The sequence below is a fragment of the Dermacentor albipictus genome, unplaced genomic scaffold (genome assembly GCF_038994185.2).
Source record: "Dermacentor albipictus isolate Rhodes 1998 colony unplaced genomic scaffold, USDA_Dalb.pri_finalv2 scaffold_18, whole genome shotgun sequence".
Taxonomy (NCBI): domain Eukaryota; kingdom Metazoa; phylum Arthropoda; class Arachnida; order Ixodida; family Ixodidae; genus Dermacentor; species Dermacentor albipictus.
The window spans coordinates 431,526-454,139 of record NW_027225572.1 but is presented as its reverse complement, the minus strand read 5'-3'; the positions used below and the strand labels follow the sequence as shown (position 1 = coordinate 454,139).

At 46.7% G+C, this 22,614-nt stretch overlaps 1 protein-coding gene and 1 pseudogene across 3 annotated transcripts in view; both read right to left on the bottom strand.

Moving 5' to 3' along the window:
• Positions 1–22,614, bottom strand: part of LOC135900796 (endoplasmic reticulum transmembrane helix translocase) — a 602,974-nt gene that overhangs the window by 295,604 nt on the left and 284,756 nt on the right. For all 3 annotated transcript variants that reach the window (XM_065430378.1, XM_065430377.1, XM_065430379.1), the window contains one exon: positions 12,330–12,455. In XM_065430378.1, the coding sequence (XP_065286450.1) occupies positions 12,330–12,455 (126 nt within the window). The remainder of the gene's footprint in view (positions 1–12,329; positions 12,456–22,614) is intronic.
• On the bottom strand, positions 8,066–10,637 carry LOC139052087 (uncharacterized; annotated as a pseudogene).

Genomic DNA, 22,614 nt, shown 5'->3' with positions numbered 1-22,614 from the left:
CAACAAGCCTGCCTTATGTAGGTTAATCAAGCCAAATCACACACGAAACTTTAGAAGTAAAATACAGCAATCTATCGAGCACTCAGGAATCATATCCGGCACAAAATATCAGTGTTTTTTCAAATTTCGATGGTATTAAAAACCTTAACCGCATGTCATGTAACTCGACCTCTGATATTGTTTCGCAACCTGGTGTTGCGTCGATGCTGCTGAACCTCAAAGCTAAATCATCTCCAGGACTAGACAACATACCGAGCGCTTTTCTGCACAGATATGCTGAAGCATTAGCCTCTTTTCTTGTTCTTATCTTCCGTTCCTCGTTATCTTCAGCTAATCTTCCTACAGACTGGCTAACTGCACGTGTCGTTCCCATACCGAAAAAAGGTGACAAAACCCTAGTAACTAGTTAACGTCCGATATCATTAACTTCATCATGTTGCAAGTTAATCGAACATATTATAGCTCATGAAATAACCAAATTCCTAAAAAGACAACAACGTACTGTCCCCTCATCAGCATGGTTTCCGGAAGGGTTTCTCTACTGTGACACAATTAACCCCAATTATTCACAACTTTGCAAGTGCTCTTGACAAGTCAAGCCAAACTGACGTAACATTTTTAGACGTTAAGAAAGCGTTTGACCTTGCTCCTCACAATAAACTTATAGAAGAACTACAGTCGATAGACCTTCGAGCCTATATTATTAACTGGGTGGCAGCTCATCTTTCTAATTGCAAGCAGTTTGTTTCAATTGATAATTACTCTTCTAATGAACTTTCAGTAACCTCTGGAGTACCTAAAGGTAGCGTGCTAGGACCGTTACTATTGCTAATATACATAAACGACATCACTACAAAGTTTCTCATCCTGTTCAAGTTAGACTATTTGCTGACGATTGTGTGTTGTTTAACGAGGTTACTTGCCACGAAGATCAATTAATGTTTAACTCTGACCTTCAAAACATTCTTTCCTGGTGCAGTCGGTGGGGCATGGAATTGAACAGAGAAAAGACTGTTTACATGTCCATAACAAAAAAAAAATTGAATGTCGTTTGTCTATAACCTTGACTCTGAACCACTGACCAAAGTCAGCCAGTATAAATATCTTGGAATCACAATAACCAGTGACCTCAGCTGGAACAGCCACATTTCTAACGTATGTAACTCGTCTTTCAGGAAGCTTTGTCTCCTCAGGCACAAACTAGAGCACGCTCCCTCTGGTACATTACTGGCTTGCACTTCACTCAACCGATCGAAACTAGAATATGCATGCATTGTGTGGGATACCTATAAGAAAATTAACATTAACGCTTTAGAGATGGTCCAACGTAAAGCTGTCAGGTTTATTTTTTCTAAATATAGACTGAGTGACTCTCCTACTAGCCTAATGAATCAACATAATATTCAAACGCTACAACTACGCAGGAAAATACAATGACTGAAGTTTCTTTTCTTGCTTAAAAACAACTGTTTGTCTCTCGACCCACAGGCTTATATTAAACCACTTACAGAGCGCCGAACACGGCATCGTCACGCTGATTCTTTAACACCTTATATCACCCGAACTAACCTCTAAGTTTTCCTTCTTCCCGCAGACTGTAACAGATTGGAACAGCCTGCCATTATCACAATTGATAAACACCGATTCTAGTGAACGCAAGTGTCTTGCGTTCACTAGAGGGGGTATTGGGGGTATTGCCATGTCATCAAGCCTTGTTACTGTTTTCTTTTTCTTTCTTTTTCCACGTGAATTTCGTTTGGTACTTTCCTGATCTTCCTTGTTCTATTATTTTCAGTACTTTGCAATGGTCGCTCGTTCAACTTCTCGTTTTTTTTTTTTTCCCCTCTCTTGATAGTGGTTGTAAGTGCTCATATGTGCGTGTCATACTGTTCTGATGTTTGTCGAGTTGTCCTCCTTCAGTGTACCTTCTCTTAATCTTATTAGTCATCGCTTTCATTTTAGTTTTTTTCTGATATTTTCATGTTGCATTGCTTCTGTATTTCCTTTTCATGTGTGCGTGTGTATGTATATATCTACGTACATATGGAAATATTTATGTATTCTGCCCCTCCTGCTTGGGCCCTCATCTGGGCCTGCAGTATTGTATAAATAAATAAATAATTAAATAAATAAAAAAATAAACAAATAAATAAATAAATAAGCACTGGTTTCAAAGCGGATGACCCTTGTTCCACCTCTGGATAAGGACGAATCAGCAGCAGCCGGTATTACGTGAAGTTCAACATATTTAAACACACTGGCGAGACTTCGGTCAGTCAGCGGCAACACTGAAAAGACGCACGCAACAGCTGAATAGAGCAGCTCTTCACTGTACAGCATCTCCTACCATACGTGAATATCTTGGGACAATCGTCAGTAAGACATGTGACCAGCGTGCAACAGTCAGTGCTGCCCGCCAGAGAAGCTGATTGCGCACTGGACGGCTCACCAACGACGACCGCACTCCCTAGACAAGTTGCATCAATATTAAGTGGCATGATGGCAAGCGCACCAGAAACTTGCAGCATGAAGAAAGAGAAGAGAAGGCATAAATAGAACAGCTTGCCCAAGGAGCAAGTGTTGTGCCTATCTCATCCCTTACAATTTACAGTCGAAGCCGCTTATAACGATACCGGTTTAAACAATATATCAGTTATAACAATGAGAAGCTGCTGTACCATCGACTTTTGTATGTTTTTTATGGTGAAATAACCCATTTACTACAATGCCCAGGCGCCGCATTATCGGTTATAACCATGAAGTCTGGCTGCTGGGTGTCAGAGTCGAAAGGTAGTGAAATGCCATATCCTTGAAAAGAAAAAAAGAAAACAAGAAATTTGAGCCGCTGCTCAATGGGCCGCTGCTCCAACAACTGCCCGGCGCTCATTTTCCAGCCATCTCCGCGCAGCTTTCTACCGTCGCCCTTCCAACCCTCCGAACACGAATGGGCTGCGCCGATAGCTCTACACTGCCCCACCCTCCGAAACACAAATGGACCGCGCGAACTGCGCTGCATGCAGATTGCTTGCATGTTGCTCGCTGGATCCTCATTCAGTGCAGTTCTGCGAACAGCTTAATCACTCGCGTTCATTTTTGTTGGTTGTGTCGAAGTCGTTCCTGGCCACACGGTTTCTCAACTTCACTTGCATCGCCGCCAAAACGGACGATGGCTGATCCACCCACTGATCATCGGCAATGCATGCCGTTGCCAGTGAAAAGAAAGTGCACGGCTATAGATTTGGAAACTGTGCTTCTAACCGATGAGACAATTAGCGCAAACATGCTTGCATCAGATAGCAACGGCGACGACGGCGGAGATGATACGGTGGCGATCTTTCCTCGGCGTTTCTTCTTAATTTTTCAAGCCGACAGCTGCCGCGGCAGCCTTCTCACAATTTTTAAAAAGCCCCTTTCGGCGCCACCAAACTGATGCCTCGGTGGTGCTCGCATATCACTTGCCACCCATGACACCCTTTGCGACAGTGGCAGCGCCATTCTTTAACGCCGACAGCCACGGCTTGTTACGTGCGCTCGGAGTGCCCAGGAAGCAGTAAAACAAGTGGACACAATCAGCAGCCAGGCGGAGGAAGGTGGTGGGGAGGGGCACTGGCCTCCCTGCCTACATAGTTTTCTCATATCAGCTCTGCCATCCCCCTATTTTGATTCTTTCACGTAGCCCGGTTATAACAATTATCGGTTATAACAATGGAATTTTCATGGCACTTGAATATTGTTATAAGTGGGTTCGACTGTGTGTGTGTGTGTGTGTGTGTGTGTGTGTGTGTCTGTGTGTGCGCGCGTGCGTGTGTGTTTATTTTATTTATTTATTTATTAAGGAACCCACTGCACCAAGCCAATACAGGGGGGGGGGGTACAAGAAGAAATACATACGACACCTCTGCTCCTGTACAGTGTTAAAAGTGATAACAAAACAGGAAAAACGAAAAAAAAACGGAAAAAAAAGGCAGAGCCCTTAGCAATGCACATCTACAATATATCTCATCATCACCATCATCAGCCTGGTTACGCCCACTGCAGGGCAAAGGCCTCTCCCATACTTCTCCAACTACCCCGGTCATGTACTAATTGTGGCCATGCCGTCCCTGCAAACTTCTTAATCTCATCCGCCCACCTAACTTTCTGCCGCCCCCTGCTACGCTTCCCTTCCCTTGGAATCCAGTCTGTAACCCTTAATGACCATCGGTTATCTTCCCTCCTGATTACATGTCCTGCCCATGCCCATTTCTTTTTCTTGATTTCCACTAAGATGTCATTAACTCGCGTTTGTTCCCTCACCCAATCTGCTCTTTTCTTATCCGTTAACGTTACACCTATCATTCTTCTTTCCATAGCTCATTGCGTCGTCCTTAATTTGAGTAGAACCCTTTTCGTAAGCCTCCAGGTTTCTGCCCCATAGGTGAGTACTGGTAAGACACAGCTTTTATACACTTTTCTCTTGAGGGATAATGGCAACCTGCTGTTCATGATCTGAGAATGCCTGCCAAACGCACCCCAGCCCATTCTTATCCTTCTGATTATTTCTGTCTCATGATCCGGATCCACCGTCACTACCTGCCCTAAGTAGATGTATTCCCTTACCACTTCCAGTGCCTCGCTACCTATTGTAAATTGCTGTTCTCTTCCGAGACTGTTAAACATTACTTTAGTTTTCTGCAGGTTAATTTTTAGACCCACTCTTCTGCTTTGCCTCTCCAGGTCAGTGAGCATGCATTGCAATTGGTCTCCTGAGTTACTAAGCAAGGCAATATCATCAGCGAATCGCAAGTTACTAAGGTATTCTCCATTAACTTTTATCCCCAATTCTTCCCAATCGAGGTTTCTGAATACCTCCTGTAAACAGGCTGTGAATAGCATTGGAGTGATCGTATCTCCCTGCCTGACGCCTTTCTTTATTGGGATTTTGCTGCTTTCCTTATGGAGGTCTACGGTGGCTGTGGAGCCGCTATAGATATCCTTCAGTATTTTTACATACGGCTCGTCTACACCCTGATTCCGCAATGCCTCCATAACTGCTGAGGTTTCGACAGAATCAAACGCTTTCTCGTAATCAATGAAAGCTATATATAAGGGTTGGTTATATTCCGCACATTTCTCTATCACCTGACTGATAGTGTGAATATGGTCTATGGTTGAGTAGCCTTTACGGAATCCTGCCTGGTCCTTTGGTTGACAGAAGTCTAAGGTGTTTCTGATTCTATTTGCGATTACCTTAGTAAATACTTTGTAGGCAACGGACAGTAAGCTGATCGGTCTATAATTTTTCAAGTCTTTGGCATCCCCTTTCTTATGGATTAGGATTATGTTAGCGTTCTTCCAAGATTCCGGTACGCTCGAGGTCATGGGGCATTGCGTATACAGGGTGGCCAGTTTCTCTAGAACAATCTGTCCACCATCCTTCAACAAATCTGCTGTTACCTGATCCTCCCCAGCTGCCTTCCCCCTTTGCATATCTCCCAAGGCTTTCTTTACTTCTTCCGGCGTTACCTGTGGGATTTCGAATTCTTCTAGACTATTTTCTCTTTCATTATCGTTGTGGGTGCCACTGGTACTGTATAAATCTCTATAGAATTCCTCAGCCACTTGAACTATGTCATCCATATTAGTAATGATATTGCCGGCTTTGTCTCTTAACGCATACATCCGATTCTTGCCAATTCCTAGTTTCTTCTTCACTGTTTTTAGGCTTCCTCCGTTCCTGAGAGCATGTTCAATTCTATCCATATTATACTTCCTCATGTCAGCTGTCTTACGCTTGTTGATTAACTTCGAAAGTTCTGCCAATTCTATTCTAGCTGTAGGGTTAGAGGCTTATTATATATATATATAAATAAACGAGAAGAAAGGGGGTTAACCGAGGGTCCCGATTTTATTAGTAATGTCATAAGAAGCCAACAAACATTGACACCAAGGACAACATAGGGGAAATTACTTGTGTTTAATAAATGAAATAAAGAAACGAAGAATTAATGGAAATTAAAGTGGATGAAAAAACAACTTGCCACAGGTGGGAACCGAACCCACAGCCTTCGCATTTCGCGTGCGATGCTCTACCAATTGAGCTACCGCGGCGCTGTTTTCCCATCCACTTTCTTGGGTATTTATGTGTCCTAGTAGAACCCTGGGAGTGTTAGCCAGCGCCACCACTCACAGACCTTGGCAGCGGACGTGGAACGTCCTTTTTGCTGCAGGCGTCACGATAACGTGATTTTTTTAGGTGAAGGCAACTGGTCAATAAACCCACATATGCTACCTGAAGGCATCAATGTTGCCGGATTCGAGACCCTCGTTGCGTAATAAACGAGAAGAAAGGGGGTTAACCGAGGGGCCCGAAATGCAAAGGTTGTGGGTTCGGTTCCCACTTGCAACAAGTTGTTTTTTCATCAACTTTAATTACCATTAATTTATGATTTCTTTATTTCATTTCTTAAGCACAAGTAATTTCCCCTATGTTGTTCTTGGTGTCAGTGTTTGTTGGCTTCCTATGATATGACTAATAAAAAATCGGGCCCCTCGGTTAACCCCCTGTCTTCTCGTGTGTGTGTGTGTGTGTGTGTGTGTGTGTGTGTGTGTGTGTATATATGTGTATATATATATATATATATATATATATATATAGAGAGAGAGAGGGGGGGTGAAGGAGGGGGAAGAGTAGTAGATGTTGGCAGATAACGCCCCCCCCCCCCCCCCCAGAACAAATTCCCGGCTGCACCACTGCTGCGGCAGGTCATGATTTCGCACTATGGCATCACTTGGGCTGCACCTCACTGCCAAATCTATTCTGCCAGTGCTGCCTGGTACATCTCTCTCAGTCTGTGGAACCCGACACCACAAACAACACTACCAATGCCACTGCAACCGTTGCACACCATTCAACGAAACCATCTTCAGTGCTGTTCACCGCAACATCCTGAACACTCAGCACGTACCAAGAACTGGCCAATACACATCAACTCTGGCATAGTGTGAATTGCACTTCTGCTGAATGCATTGAAGTACTTTTTGTGGCAAAGTATTCCTCAAATAGTCTGTTTTAACATCGAATGTATTTCTCGACTTCGACAAAAAGTGGTTAATCATCATCATCATCATCATCAGCCTGGTTACACCCACTGCAGGGCAAAGGCCTCTCCCATACTTCTCCAAGGACTCCTTTAAAAAAGGAGTCCTTAAAGGAGTCCTTTTATGACTCCTTTAAAGAAAAGCATACTTTTACTCGATCACAAAATGTCCACTTACAAATTTCTGAGGAAAACCCTGCGAAGGTAAAAAAAAAAAAAAGTTTTATGCACATTCATTTAGTACTGCAGTCAATTGGCTTGTGGTGTATTGTGCATTGAATCACTACACATGCAAATGCACAAATGTCAATTACTGGAGACCTTTAACGCAACACTGTGTGCAACCAGCAACAAAAGTTTACGGCCCACAAGATATCCAAAAACGTTCAATTTCCGAGAAGTCTGTAGCAGTAGCCAATAAAACTGCATACAACAATCTTTTTAGCATATTCTAGTCAAGGCCCGAAATGCAAATAGTACCAGGCTGTGTTTAAGGTTGCGCAGATATTCAGCCTTTTCTCAGATCTCGTGCGCCGCAATATTTTGTTGCCGGGTATACACTACAATGATTCACGTGTCTCATCATTCACTCATAGAGGCATCTTCAGGCAATGGGCCGACAGCCAGCACACCCATGGCTTGTGCGCACAGTAAGGAACCCTGACATTGGCAATGGTTCGAATGACATGCCACATACATCACCAAGATGGATTGGCACTTTGCCAGATAACAGAATACACAGGACCTTTAAATGCTGCAGATGGATGCATCCAACACCGCATTCAAGTGAAGGCATGCTGTGAAAAGGCTTATTTGCTTAAGGAAAAATGGCTTGTTACATCTACTGGTTGGAAAGCTTTTCTTTGTTAAAATGACGCAACATGTATTTCTATGGTGATGTTAAAGGGTATTTCATTTTGTGCAGCATAACCAGGGTTCGTACACAATATTTGACTGAAAATTCAAGGACATTTCAAGGATTTCAAGGATGCAAAAAGGCAGAATTCAAGGAGTGTTAGCATTTTATTTCCTCACATGACTTAGGAAAGGAGCCCTATTTTCGCATTAATTTCTCTTTCAAGAGCTGTTATCTCCGCTTCTTTTTTTTTGGCTGTTCGACGGAAACTGTTGGCCTTGACAAGACAAGTCAGGTCATTTTTTGCTTCGGCGTCTTCTGAAAAGCGATCCGCTGACTCCTGCAAGCACTTAAGAGTTTTTTGGAGCTTTGTCTTCTTCTCTTGCATGCTCTGTAGCTCTAGCTCGAGTTCTTTTCTCTTCAAGGTTACCTGCTGTACTACAGCTTGCTTCTGTTCGTCCATGTATAACGCATACCTATGCCTGGCTTGGCGCACTGATGACTTCAGTTCTTTCGACAGCGGAACATTAAGCAGCCCACCGTGGGTTTTCACGGCCTCGCAGATGACTCGTTGTGAGATATACGAGAGCTCTGCCATATTTTCGACCGCGATCTGCTTGTTTACACTGAAACCTCTTTCTACTGACGCCTGCCCATGGCTAAGCAAGAGAAGGACCTTCAGTACTTCCCACAACATCGAGAACGCCGGGTCATGCTTCAAAAGGCGCACGAAGAGAACGTCAAGGCGTTCCTGGTCTCTTTCATAGTTTTGCAGTTCATACCGTTTTTCTTGGCAGAACTGAATGTACTGTGCACACACAATATCGCTCTTGTGCTCAGAAAGAAGCTTGCTGTCAATTAAACAGTTAAGAACAACTTTCAGCTTCCCAAGGCACATTTCTGTCTTTGACATCTCCCTGGGGTCGAAACATGACAACCCTCGAACCAGAGGGTACCTAATAGGACTTCTCTCCATGATTTTCAGGATCATGTTCACAATGAACTTCCGACACTCACCCCTAAATTCAAAAACACACTTGGTACTCGCTTTTCCGCTCTTTAAGATCTTCTCAGCCACTCGTCCAACGTCCACCTTCTCAAGTGACGTGTAATTGGCAGTGTCATGAACATCAATTCGCAGCAGTTTCGTGATGCTCGTGGCTTCTGTCAACACCGAGCGCTTCATGAACTTTGCAAGGAGCCTCCTCAAGACAGTTTCGAGCTCTTTCGCTAAAAAAAATGTCTTTGGAGAATCACTCTGAAAAACAGTCAAGAAAGGCTGCACAACCATTGCAATGTTTAGGGAAAAGTTCAGTTTCGCAAGTGCAAGCTGGTCCTTTAGGAAATCACTGACGTTCTCATACGCTCTACATTTCGGCAAGGGTAGCCTATGCTCGCTCACTGCTTCGGTGTAGTGCCTCAAATGCTCCCACATAGCCAGGGCTCTCTCCAGTACTGGCACGTTCTCGACCCAACGGTGGGGTACGAAAGGAAGTGGAAACAGCTTGCTCCTTGTTTCTTCAACAAAATCTTCACGGCGGGCCGGTGCATCATGGAAGAGTGAGAATAAGCTCGAAAGAAAGGTGTCAACTGGCCAGCTCGTCGCATGCATTCCTGCTTTGTAAGCATTATGCACTGTGTGCAAGCCACATGAACCAATATCCAAGCACTGAACTTGAAAGTCATTCTTCATGTGCTGCTGCAACTTGTTGAAAAAGACTCCAGTTGACATTCGGGCCGTCCATCGAGAGCTGCACAATCTTGCTCAGGGGAAAAGACGCGAGTGTTTCCGTCAACTTCTGCATAAGGTCGTCCGCTGTGCTGTGACCCATGAATGTCGAAGTCAGGTATCTGGTTGCCACCTCACAGTTGTTCCACAATCTGACGTGAACATCAAGTTGTTTTCTTTGCAGGTATTCATTCAAGGTTTCGTCAAAAAGCACAACAAAATTGTCAGACTTCTCCATCATTTGTTGTACCTGCAAAGTGAAAAATGGGCGTAGACCGTGGCACGCGACATACGCGCATTTTTTCTCAGAGCAAGTGAAGCTTCTCGCGACCTCGCTATCCGGAAACATCTTTTGGAATAGCTGGGAAATGGATCCACTGGAGCTGTAGGAGTAGTGTGACGACACAACTTTCATCGTCCACAAAATCTCGGCTTCGATCACGGAATCATGCTTTTTGCAGTCTTCGTCAAGTGTCGCAGCCCAAGAGGAAGTTGCCGTGGTTTCACGCTTACAAGGAGCCGCGGACGTCAGATTTCCCGCTTGCACCAAACTTGCGACGACGGATGAGCAGCCCTCACCTGCTGCAGTTTTGGATCGGTGCTTCGCGCCTTTCTGGTGGCTCTTCAAGGCAGATTCCCCCATCGTTGCAATGTCGACCGTCTTCTGACATATTGCGCACTTTGCTCGATAAGGATCGCTTGGTTCCAGTCTCACCCAGTGACGATAGTCCGTATGTTGCAGCCACGCAGACTGAAACTTGCACTTCCCGCCCGGCATCTTGTCAAAGCAAACACACAACGCAAACGCGAACTTTGCTGAAATGGCGCGCACGAGGCCGACAGACGATCCAACTATAGTGCCTAAAAGAGCACTCACTAGTGCGCCGAGCGCGGGTGTCGCGGTAGCACCGAGAGTGACGCCTGCCGCCGCCGGCCGCTTGGTGCGCTGTACTACGAGAGTGTGCCGGACCATGCTGAGGCATGGGCGGACTTCAGCGAGACACGACGCGAGCCTCCCCATTTGCCCGGCGATCTGCCTCTGTTATGTTCTTGTCTCAATCCGCGATACATTCGGGGTCTGCGGACGCGCTGGGTAATGAGAGGCGCCGTTTCTTTCCACGTCTGTCTGGGAAATCGCAGTTTCGCGACCTGTTTAAAGTTTCTTTTGACAGACGAGCGCACACATAGACGCAAAACACCCACTCACAACAAGAAAAGACTGCAACGAAAGCGGCAGCAAGGCGCGAACTGAACTAAGCATTGCAATCAACGCATCGCAAACGAACGCCATTCGAACTCCCCACGGTTTAGTATGGTGCCAACAGGCATCGCCGTCTGGTGGCCCGCGGCGGCAGGCATCGCTGCCCGTGCCAACGTCGCACGTTGCAGACGCTCGGTGGACGGCGCACTAGAGTATATATTAGGCACTGTAACCGACCGAGCGATATGGCTCGCATTGGATTGGATTCGATTTCCGATGCATATTAGTTGCTAGACGATGTAGGGGCTGCGGGATTTAAAACCGAAACTTCTTGATGTTGCCCTTTAGTCAACACAGCTTGTTTTCATGGGCATTCGTAAGCGAAAGGGCCTTTTAATTCAGCGTGACTTGCAGAGGTACGTCGTTAATTTTCTCTATCGGAACAAATCCCTCGGGATTTTCAAGGATTACAAGGAGCTCACGGGTATTCAAGTAGTTTCAAGGGCCCTTGAACTTATACTGTCAATATCAAGGATATTCAAGGGTTTCAAGGGGCTGTGCGAACCCTGAGCATAACATATACTTGTAGCTGGTAATGACGCTAGCAGACATCTGCGTGATTGGGGTAAAAAAACACAGCTGACAGCTTTCGCATGTGTTTGCGGCAACACGATTTCCATTGCAGCGATACGTAAGGTTGCCTCCTGCTCACGAAGTATCCATGCCTGCATCATTAAATAAAAACAACATAAAAACTAGTCAAATATTCGAATTTTTCTATTATTCTTCTATAACAAAATAGGTACACAATTTTTTTAACATTTAAAAGTGTTGAGGCTACACGACAGCTTGCAAATACGGTGAGTGAGACGCTGCACAACACCGCAAGTATGAGCGTGCAGCTTGTGCAGCGTCGGTTGGGTGGTTCTGTTTAGTGCACTCTAGTTTCGTTGTTACTACGGGAGCCAAAACTTTTTTTCCTGGACGAGTATTTGCTTTTGCAGAAGAACAAGCTACTATTGAGTGTGCATGTATAAGCAGCTGGCGCAATTTGTAGCGATGAAGCAGTTGATGCCGATGGTGATCAAGTGGGTATGTGCCTTATGTTGAAGCAACATACCTCTCCTGGATGTTGCTTCTAACCTGGATAGCATGCAGCTTCTCCTTTTAAACGAACTGTGTAAGCGGAAGAAAAGAAAAATGTTTATGAAGCTCCTAAGCCACAAATGCTGGTTGGTACGCCCTATTAAAACACAGCTAAAACTGGCGTACCAACCAGCGTGCCGATCGCTGCGACTCAGCAACGGCACGACCAACTTGTTGGAATCAAGTCGCGGAGAGCCCATGATGTCGCGGCGGTCGCTGAGCGATGGAATTCGCTGTGTCGCTGACTGAAAATTGCAACATGTGAAACAGCCTTAAGAAAACATTTCTAGTCTCACTAAGAACAGGTGAGCAGCTCACATGATGGCTGGAAGCCTGGATCTCCTTGATGACAGCGAGGGAGTCGCTTTTGAGAGGGCATGAAACCACTAGAAATCCAACAAATTCCAGGTTCCGCTCGACTGTATCCCGTGTAAGGTCTCGCACCTGAAATAATTCCATATAGTGAGTGCGAGCACGTCGCAACAGCTACAGCTAGTTGGTCAGACAATCACCATTTTATGGCGAGGTTTATACTCCAAGGCTACACTTGGGGCAGTAATGTCAGCCAGTTCAGTGGTACAGTAGAGTTACATTAAAGGTAAACATGTGTGCAATATGGACACTACACAGGGAAAAAGATGAACACAACAGAGCACAACTACTAATTCAATTTTATTGTTGCTTGGTGAGCACCAATATATACACGACATCATAACAATGAAAAACAACAAAGCATAAAAGCCAGGTAGGGCACCTACCTCCACATCACATTACACATGAACACCATTTTCTTGTCGTACAGCCACACAGAGTTATCATTGATGCACCTGTTTCCAGTTTACTTGATAATGCAGGCATCTAACAAGTCTCTAGAAATGACATTTCTGCTACTTCTATATATTTTCATTTGCCAGCACACTGCACATCTTGCAAATGTGAACCAAAGCTAAGAGACATAAAAATACTTGGAAATATCAGAAATGCCCAGGCCAGAATATTGTTACACATGACGATAAGCCAATGTGCTTCAACTGTAATGGAATATGCCATATTTCCCACTATTGTCGCTATCACCGGCTGTTGTCACCTTGTCCTGAGTACACCTCTTCGTTTTGTGCTTGCAATGACCACCGCACCCTTATGTTCCTGCCCCGACTCCACGCTACGACCACTCACCATCCCTGCAGAACTGGCGTTCTCACTTTCCGCTGCCCCGTCGCTCACTGTCAATATACCCTTGTCGTGCACCTTCGGAAAAACTGACCAGCGCAGCTCCCAGAGGTGATGCTGCATTGGCCAACCAACCCGGAAATCCTCTGTTGACCCTGACTGCCCAACAAAACCTTTTGGATGTAGAAGTCGACGGCGTGCCTATGTCGGCGTTAATAGACACTGGAACACAACTATCTGTCATGAGTGCTAGCCTTTCTCGTCGTCTCTACAAGGTTCTTATGCCTGCCACATTGCCTGTCGTTCGCGTTGCCGGTGGCGGTATTCCTTGCATCATTGGCATGCGTCCTGCATGTGTAAGCTGGCCACCGGACCTCAGTTCTACTCGTCGTTTACACCAATGTCCCCATAATAATAATAATAATATTTGGGGTTTTACGTGCCAAAACCACTTTCTGATTATGAGGCACGCCGTAGTGGAGGACTCCGGAGATTTTGACCACCTGGGGTTCTTTAACGTGCACCTAAATCTAAGCACACGGGTGTTTTCGCATTTCGCCCCCATCGAAATGCGGCCGCCGTGGCCGGGATTCGATCCCGCGACCTCGTGCTCAGCAGCCCAACACCATAGCCACTGAGCAACCACGGCGGGTACCCATGTCCCCATGACCCATGTCCCCATGACGTCATCCTTGGCCATGACTTCCTGAGCATCCATTCTGCCCTCATTGACTGGTCATCTGGCCTTCCAGAGCTGGAACTCCCTCCAGTATCCGTCCTCAAGTTGCCACCGCATTTGTGTGTTGTCGAGTTTGTTCATCTGCGACCAGCTACCACGACGTACGTCGTGGTAGCTGGTCGTGCGTCGTGATTTCAGTGAACAGCTCCTCTCCATTATTGCGCACTTATCTTCCTCATCACTGTCATCCCCTCGTTGCGGCACACGCAAAAGCAAAAGTCGCTTTGCCCCTTCCAGCAACGGACGTTTTTCTCATCGATGCTGAAGTCCCGCCTGGCTTACTATGCCTCAGCGGCTAGCACAACTTTTAGTTTGAAAGCGCCACTATAGTGTGCCATTAAAATAATGCCACACTGCATGCTAATCCCATAGAACCAGCTCTGATACGACACAGGTCAAAGCGACGACATCGCTCATGTACTTCAGTTGGCTACTGGGCCGGCTAGTAGCAGCTTCGATACCGACTTTTCTAGATGGCACTAGCTATGGACCATATTTATAATTTGAAGCTACCTACATGCGAGTTTTTTAAAATTCTCAAATTTAAGCCGACCCTACAGTTTTGTACATGATTATCTGAAAAAAAACTATCAGCCTGTATTCAAATAAATACAACAGAACTGCTTGTTCGCCTAGTTGGTGCTTGCTAAAAGACATGTTTTTTGCCGCAATTGAACGCTCACAAAAGGAAGACGCATAAAGACAACACGGGCAGCCGCCCGTGTTGTCTTTATGTGTTTTTCTTTTGTGAGTGTTCAATTGCGGCAAAAAACAAATACAGTATGTCACGTTGACCTCAGAGCCTCCTGTCTGTGATGGTGAATATGTGATTTTGCCTTCTCTAGATGCTCTTTTGACGCGGTGTGTTACGCACCCTCACTGTGTTGTGACTGTTACGAAGAACCGGGCATGTATACCTATTCTTAATTTTGAATGTGCACCACAATTTCTTCCCGAAGGCATCACGCTGGGCCGCATCTCACTTTTAAGCGTACATGACCCTCTGGCCCTGACAATGGATGCTCCACAGTCGTCACCTGGAAGCCCGGACACAAGTACTACGCTTGACAACCCTTTTGACAGTGTGGTTGCCCCTGAACTCTCCTCTTCTCAGTCCAAAGATCTCCGCCGCTTAGTAGCATCTTACGGCGGTGTTTTTTATTTTCCTTCCCCGCATCTTGGCCAGATGTCGCTCGTAACCCATCACATCGATACTGGGGATGCCAGGCCCATCCGTAGGCGCCTTATTGAATGTCTACTTCCGAACGCTGTGTCATTCAAACAAACATTGAGAAAATGCAGACTAAGAATATCACTGAACCATCTGCCGAGTCCTTGGGTGTCCCCTGTGGTACTTGTCAGAAAAAAAGACATCTGGCAGTTCTGTATCGACTATTGGCACCTGAACAAGATTACAAAAAAGGACATCTACCCTTTACCGCGAATAGACGACGCACTCGATTCTCTCCATGGCGCGAGGTACTTTTCTTCCCTAGATCTTCGGTCCAGCTATTGGCAAATTGCCGTTGACGAGCAGGATTTCGAAAAGACCACCTTCATTACACCGGATGAGCTCTACCAGTTTAATGTCATGCCTTTTGGGATGTGTAATGCCCCAGCAACACTTGAAAGAATGATGGACTCCCTCTGCAGGTTCAAGTTGTCTACTTGCTTATGTTACCTTGACGACGACGTCATTTTTTCGCCTATGTTCCCCAGTCATCTCCAACAACTATCGGCTATTTTGCAACTATTTCACAATGCCCAGCTTCAACTGAACTCCTCCAAATGCCGTTTCGGCCGCGTTGAGATAACTGCACATGGCCATCTTGTGCAGTACAGTACAGTAGTAAAGGCTCATCCGTACAGTACAGGCTCGTCGTCTGTACAGGCTTAAAAAAATAATATAAATTATGGGGTTTTACGTGCCAAAACCACTTTCTGATTATGAGGCACGCCGTAGTGGGGGACTCCGGAAATTTCGACCACCTGGGGTTCTTTAACGTGCACCTAAATCTAAGTACACGGGTATTTTCACATTTCGCCCCCATCGAAATGCGGCCGCCGTGGCCGGGATCCGATCCCGCGACCTCGTGCTCAGCAGCCTAACACCATAGCCACTGAGCAACCACGACGGGTGTCTGTACAGGCTTGTACAGTACTGTAAGTACAGGCTCGTCCACTCTTAGGGTGAACACGGCTCACCGCGGCCGCACTCCACGGGGCGCCAGTGCGTCCGACGCGGCGGCGCATAGAAGCGAAGCGGCGCAGGCGCACACGGGCCTCGGGGAGGCGCTTCGCGTCGTCTGCTACAGCGCTGGAGCGCGCCGCTCCGGCTTTGCTGCAAAGTAGACTTCGATAGACCCAGGTGACTGAGCGACCGAGGTGGCGTTGCGGGAAGGCGCACTTCACTAACTGGAGCATTTTCTATCTGCTTCGGTCTACAGCTTGTGAACAGCCTGCTTAATCAATATACATTAACAGAAACAAGCTTATCACCACATAAATCACTTAGCATGTTTTTAATAAGTGATGAGGGTAAAAATACAGTCATTTCTTCGCGCTCTTTATTGGGCTGGGGCCACTTTATTTTACTCTCACAGCACTTTACTCACATTTACTCACATTTTACTCTCACAGCTGCAATTTCCTTCTTTCCTTCCCTCCTCTTTCTCCCTGTGATCTTTGTTTCCCCTTTCCCATTCCATCGGTGTAGGGTAGCCAACCGGACGTTATTCTGGTTAACCTCCCTGCCTTCTACTTTTCTCTTCCCTCCTCCTCCTCACAGCACTTGGTGTAGTGCATACCGAGAAACCTATTAAGTGCGCTCTTCTTCGTTGGAGCCATGTGATGAGCCTAGGGCGCCATTTCGCGCATGTCTTGACGCTAGAATGAATTTGCTTAATTGACCTAAGAAAGCGACCGAAACCCACAATAAATTCCACAGAAAGTTAGAGAGCGATTGGTCAAGCATGCATCATCATGTTTGCCATCGATTTTACCATCAAGGAGGGCAATAATATTACTTTGACAGCAACTAAGAAGTGACATCCTCTACTTCGTGACTTTCTTATTGACGCGTTATTGTCGCTGGTAGGGGTGCATGGAGCATTTTACGCGATGCAGGAAAGGGCTCTCCCCGGCATAGCAACTGATTTGGCGGCAATTTTACTCCCCCTTTTCATCTTTCTACATCATATAAGAAAAACTTAATTTTTGTTGTCACAGATTGGTTAAAATCGCCGAAGCGGTGCCGGTCCTTTGACGGCTACCTGACGTGAGAAGTCGCATTCTTATTTAGAGGAATTGTCGGGCAGTTATTTGATTACGTTAATTAGGTGGAGTGAAACATGTGGCGCCGTCGTTTTTTTTGTTGTTGTTTGTTTTTTTTCTCCTTGGAGTCGATGCATGCCGCATGCGAATGCCCTTTTTGTCCGTTTTGAATCGGTAATTGAAGTGGAAAATCTATAATCTAGTCTGTTTTCTAGCTTAAGTTACGTCTTGCCGGGTAATTAAGTCGTTACTCGCTTGTATTTCATTTAAGTACTTCCTCAGAATAGGTCATATGCATATTCTCACTAGCATATAATTGTGTGGTATGCGTCCCGAAGCGGCACATGGCCTCTGCGTTACGCCATATAGGTGGGCATCGGATAAATTTGGAGAAAAGGAGGAATTGATTTCTCTATTTTTTGGGGGGTTATGGGGATGGCGAGGCTGAGTGGGTAAAACCCAAATATGAATATGGCACAGGAACCCTTGCCTTGAACAAGCGATGCTGTTGTCGTCGTGGGGAAGTGGCCGGTCCGTGTGTAGGACGAACGCGGCCACTATAATTAAACCGGCGGTCATGAGGCTGGCCCGGTGTCGTCTGCCGACAGCATGCCGGTGGTCAGCCAACAGGCTTGACATTTGTAAAAGCCAAGCCCAGCCCAAGCCAGATTGCTATGTTCGGGCCAATCTACTATTTAACTGACCATGGGCGTCAGCCGGATCTACCGCCGAGCCCCCCCTCCCCCCCACTTTTTTTTTTGCTTTTAGTCTTTTAGTTTAGGTCTTTTTGCTTTTAGTCCTTAGCTGTTTTTTTTTACTCCATTTTAGCTTAATATGGTGATGCGGTGCAGCCAACGGCTGCTCAAGTGAGTGACTGGCCGCTCACGAGTTAAAGATTCTGGGATGACTCGTCAAATCGAAAGACACCAGAGGTGTTTCCATTACACGCATTTCTGTCGACTTGCATGATGAATTGCATTTTGTTCGGTTGCCGTTTGCCGTGCCACTTCGGCGATAAAAACGCTGAAACAGTGCAGGATTTTATTTCCCCGGTCCACTTTCGGAAACTAGCCATGTCGCGGGTACCGGAAAAAGAAAGACGACGCATTGTAGATCTGTGCCTACAAAACTATTCTCAACGCGTTATATCGTAGATAACAAAAAAGCAACTGAAAACTGTGAATCAAATCGTCCAGACTTACAAGAAGGATGGAAGAATTGCGGATGCTTCCCATAAAGCCCGGCAAAAACAGTGACCACTGAAGCTGAATACATGACCATTGTTGCGGCGGCTGCAGCAAATCCGACCTCCATCGCTCGGGAAATTAAGAACAGCCTCTGGCTGGGTGACGTCTCTAGCACGACTATCAGGCATCGCCACTATGCCCCAGCCTAATAAAGAGCGCGAAAAAATGACTGTATTTTTACCCTCATCACTTATAAAAACATGCTAAGTGATTTATGTGGTGAGAAGCTTGTTTCTGTTAATGTATATTCATTAAGCAGGCTGTTCACAAGCTGTAGACCGAACCAGCTGGAAAATGCTCCAGTTAGTGAAGTGCGCTTTCCCGCAAAGCCGCCTCGGTCGCTCAGTCACCTGGGTCTAGCGAAGTCTACAGCAGAGCCAGAGCGGCGCGCTCCAGCGCTGTAGCAGACGACGCGAAGCGCCTCCCCGAGGTCCCTGTGCGCCTGCGCCGCCGCGCCGGACGCACTGGCGCCCCGTGGAGCGCGGCCACGGTGAGCCGTATTCACCCTAAGAGTGGACGAGCCTGTACATGCTGTCACCAACTTTCCAACACCCCATTCTTCGCAAGATGTCCACTCATTTTTTGGCCTCTGCACTTACTTTGGCTGCTTTGTGAAGGACTTTCCAGAAAAAGCATGGCCTCTCACATGCCTGCTCGAGAAAAGCGTTCCTTTTACATGAGGTTCTGCCCAAGCGTCCGCCTTTTCGCAGCTCATGGCACTACTAACTACGCCACCTGTGTTGACTCACTCTGACGATTCTGCTCCCACGGAACAATGTACAGTCGCCAGTGGCCATGGCATCGGCGTTGTTCTGACTCAATGTCAACGAGGTCAGGACTGTGTTATTGTGTATGCCAGCTGCCTCCTTTCCACCGTTGGGCGAAATTATTCCATTACAGAGAGAGAGTGCCTCTCTCTTGTATGGGCCATAGCAAAATTTTGCCCTTATCTGTATGGCAGACCTTCTACAGTCATCACTGACCACCACGCTCTCTGCTGGCTATCTTTGCTAAAAGATACTGTGGGTCACCTTGTACACTGGGCATTACAGCTTCAAAGATATTCATACACAGTCATCAACAAGTCTGGCCGTTTGAATCGGGACACCAACTGCCTTTCCCAGTACCCTATCGACCCACCAGAACCTGCACCGAGCGACTACAGTCCTTGTGTGCTTGCCATCTCTGAACTCTTTAACATTGCTGCTGAACAATGCCGTGCCCTGGTCCTACGCAAGATTATTGAGCGTCTCAACTCCCAGGCTTCTGATGCCTCTCTCTACCTCTTTGTGCTGCGCCATGATATTTTACACCGTCGCAATATGCTTTCTGATGGCCCTGATCTCTTGATCAAGACACACCTCTGCTCAACCGTTCTGGCCCAGCTTCATGATGCGCCAACAGCGGGGTACCTCGGCGTTTCACGCACATACGATCACGCATGCGACCGGTTCAACCGGCCAGGCATGTCCTGTTCGGTGCGTCCTTACGCGGCCTCTTGTGACCTTCATCAGTGCCAGAAAAACTCACTACTCCCACCTGGTGCCCATCTTCAGCCTCTCGACGTTTCATACGAGCCGTTTCATGGCGCCGGCCTCGACTTACTTGGCTTGTTTCCTCCGTCTGTCTCAGGAAACAAATGGGTCGCCGTAGCTACAGACCATGTAACGCGATTTGTGATCACCCGTGCTCTTCCCACCAGCTGTGCCACCAACGTTGCGGACTCCTTACTCCATAACATCATTTTCCAGCATGGGGCACCTCGGCAACTCTGAACTGACTGGAGCAGTTTCTTTTGAAGGTGATTGAAGATATTCTACAGTCTTGCTTGATGCAACACAACCTGACCACAGCATACCATCCACAGACTGATAGCTTGACGGAACGACTGAAGCGAACAATTACCGACGTGCTTGCAATGTATGTGTCTGCAGACCTCCAGGATTGGGACGCTGCATTGCCTTTCGTGAAATTCGCGTATAACATGTCAAGACATGAGGCTCGCTGGTTATTTGCCTTTCTTTCTCTTATTCGGCCGAAATCCTATGTTGCACATGGACACGTTGGTGCCTTCTTCCGTGTGTCCCCCTACCAAGTTCGTGCTGACCATGCACGTCAAGTTGCCCTTGCTCGCTTCAGCAAGTCACAGGTCCACCAGCAATCTCGGTACAATATCCATCACAGGAGTACCCACTTTGCATTAAGGTCCCTTGTCCTCCTCTGGTCCCCAGTGCACCATGTGGGCTTTCTGAAACTCTGCTGTTCCCATACACCAGCCCATATCGAGTGTGGGCGCCAAGTGACCAATGTAACATACAAAATCAGTCCACTGTCTCCGTTCCCATTGGCTCAACCCCACACCGACATTGTGCACCTCATCCACCTGAAACCCTATAATGTCCCAGACATTGCTTAACCCTGTGTGCAGTGAACCTTTTCAGTGCCGTCATATTTCAACTGCACCGAGCTGGTGCTTTCACCGCCGGAGGGTAATGTTACGAGCCACTTATCCTGCAAAGAAAGACGTTTTGTTTCATTTTTCAAAGGCTGGCACATACCCACTAAGGCGTTGCATAGCAGATGAGAAAGACAATGAGCTGTGCCCAGGCCCGCCATCGCTGTTGTTGTGGTGCAACTCACTGCCGCTGTGTAAATATTGTAGATAAACCCTTTTTCACATCTCCCCATAGCAATATTGTTAGATCCCTACTTTATCAAGGAGACTGGTGCATCAGTAATATCTCAACGGTGCTATGTAACAAGGAAATTATGTTCATATGCAATGCGAAGTGGAGGAAGCTCCCGATCTCTGTTTTCGTGCTTTGTTGTTTTTCCTTGTTATGATTATGTGTATATAGTAGAACCTCGTTCATATATTGTGGAAAAAAAATGAAAAAACACACTAAACGGGAAAATGTACAACCCGAAGCCACTAAAAAGTTTGGCAGACTAAGCTGTAGTTGACATCTATGTAATGCGAAGCACTCATGAATCATTGCAGCAAGAGATGCCCAGCTATTGGTGCTTGAGTGGCCCGAGACATGCGTTGTCATTCTTGTGGCTTCAGCAAGCTTAACATTCGTCGTCCTCGGACTCGGCCTACGTCAGCAGCTTCTTGGGGCAGGGGATTTCGGCAGGAAGCTTTAATGTGCCCACTCAGTGAGAATAGTTGCAGCACAAAATGCCAAGGCGCGTTGAGCTGTTGGGACCTAGGTAGTCCGAGATGCACCTTGACGCGACAACGGATGGAAAAACTAGGCAGCTTTAAAGGCACAGAACCAACGCGCACACCGAGTTAAGACGAAAACACTGTTTGCTGCAACCACTGCAGATGAAACTGCAGCCGTTATCGACGCGACTGTGGATGGAAACTAAGCAGCTTTCAAGGCATGTAACCAATGCGCGCACCGAGTGAAGACAACACTGTTTGCTGCAACCACTGCAGATGAAACAGCAGCCGTTATCGACGCGACTGTGGATGGAAACTAAGCAGCTTTCAAGGCATGTAACCAATGCGCGCACCGAGTGAAGACAAAACTGTTTGCTGCAACCACTGCGGATGATATCACAGCCGTTATCGACGTGACCATGGATGGAAACTAGGCAGCTTTCAAGGCACGCAACCAACGTGCGCACCGAGTTAAGACGAAACTGTTTGCTGCAACCACTGCAGATGAAAGTGCAGCAGCTATCGATGCGACCATGGATGGAAACTAGAAGGGTTGAAATCCGGGCCAGTTGGTACATAGTTGAAGGAAAAACCAGTCATAAAACACAAAGGACAAGATGAGAGGTTCACACTGAAGTGACCACGTACTCCCAAGAAGATCAACCGAGCAAAGAACGTTTATTACGGGTATTGCGTAGCACACAGCAAGAAAGAGGGGAAGGGACAAATAGAGAGTACGGGAAGAAAGTGATTACAGCAGGTGCGCCCAGCTTCATAGGCACGTGCGGTGCCATGACGATACAACAGTCTCCTCTTCTCTTAGGGAGAGAACCTGTCAGGGGGACGTCTCGAACGGGTTGACCTTCGTAGTTCCAGGGTTGTGGTCTCATCCGTCTAATCGCACCAGCGGTCTTGTCGACGGCTCTGCCGTCTCTGGCTGAGAGACGTGGCTGCATTTGCTCCGAGTCCTGCACCACCACATGCGATTGCACTTGGTTCAAGTGT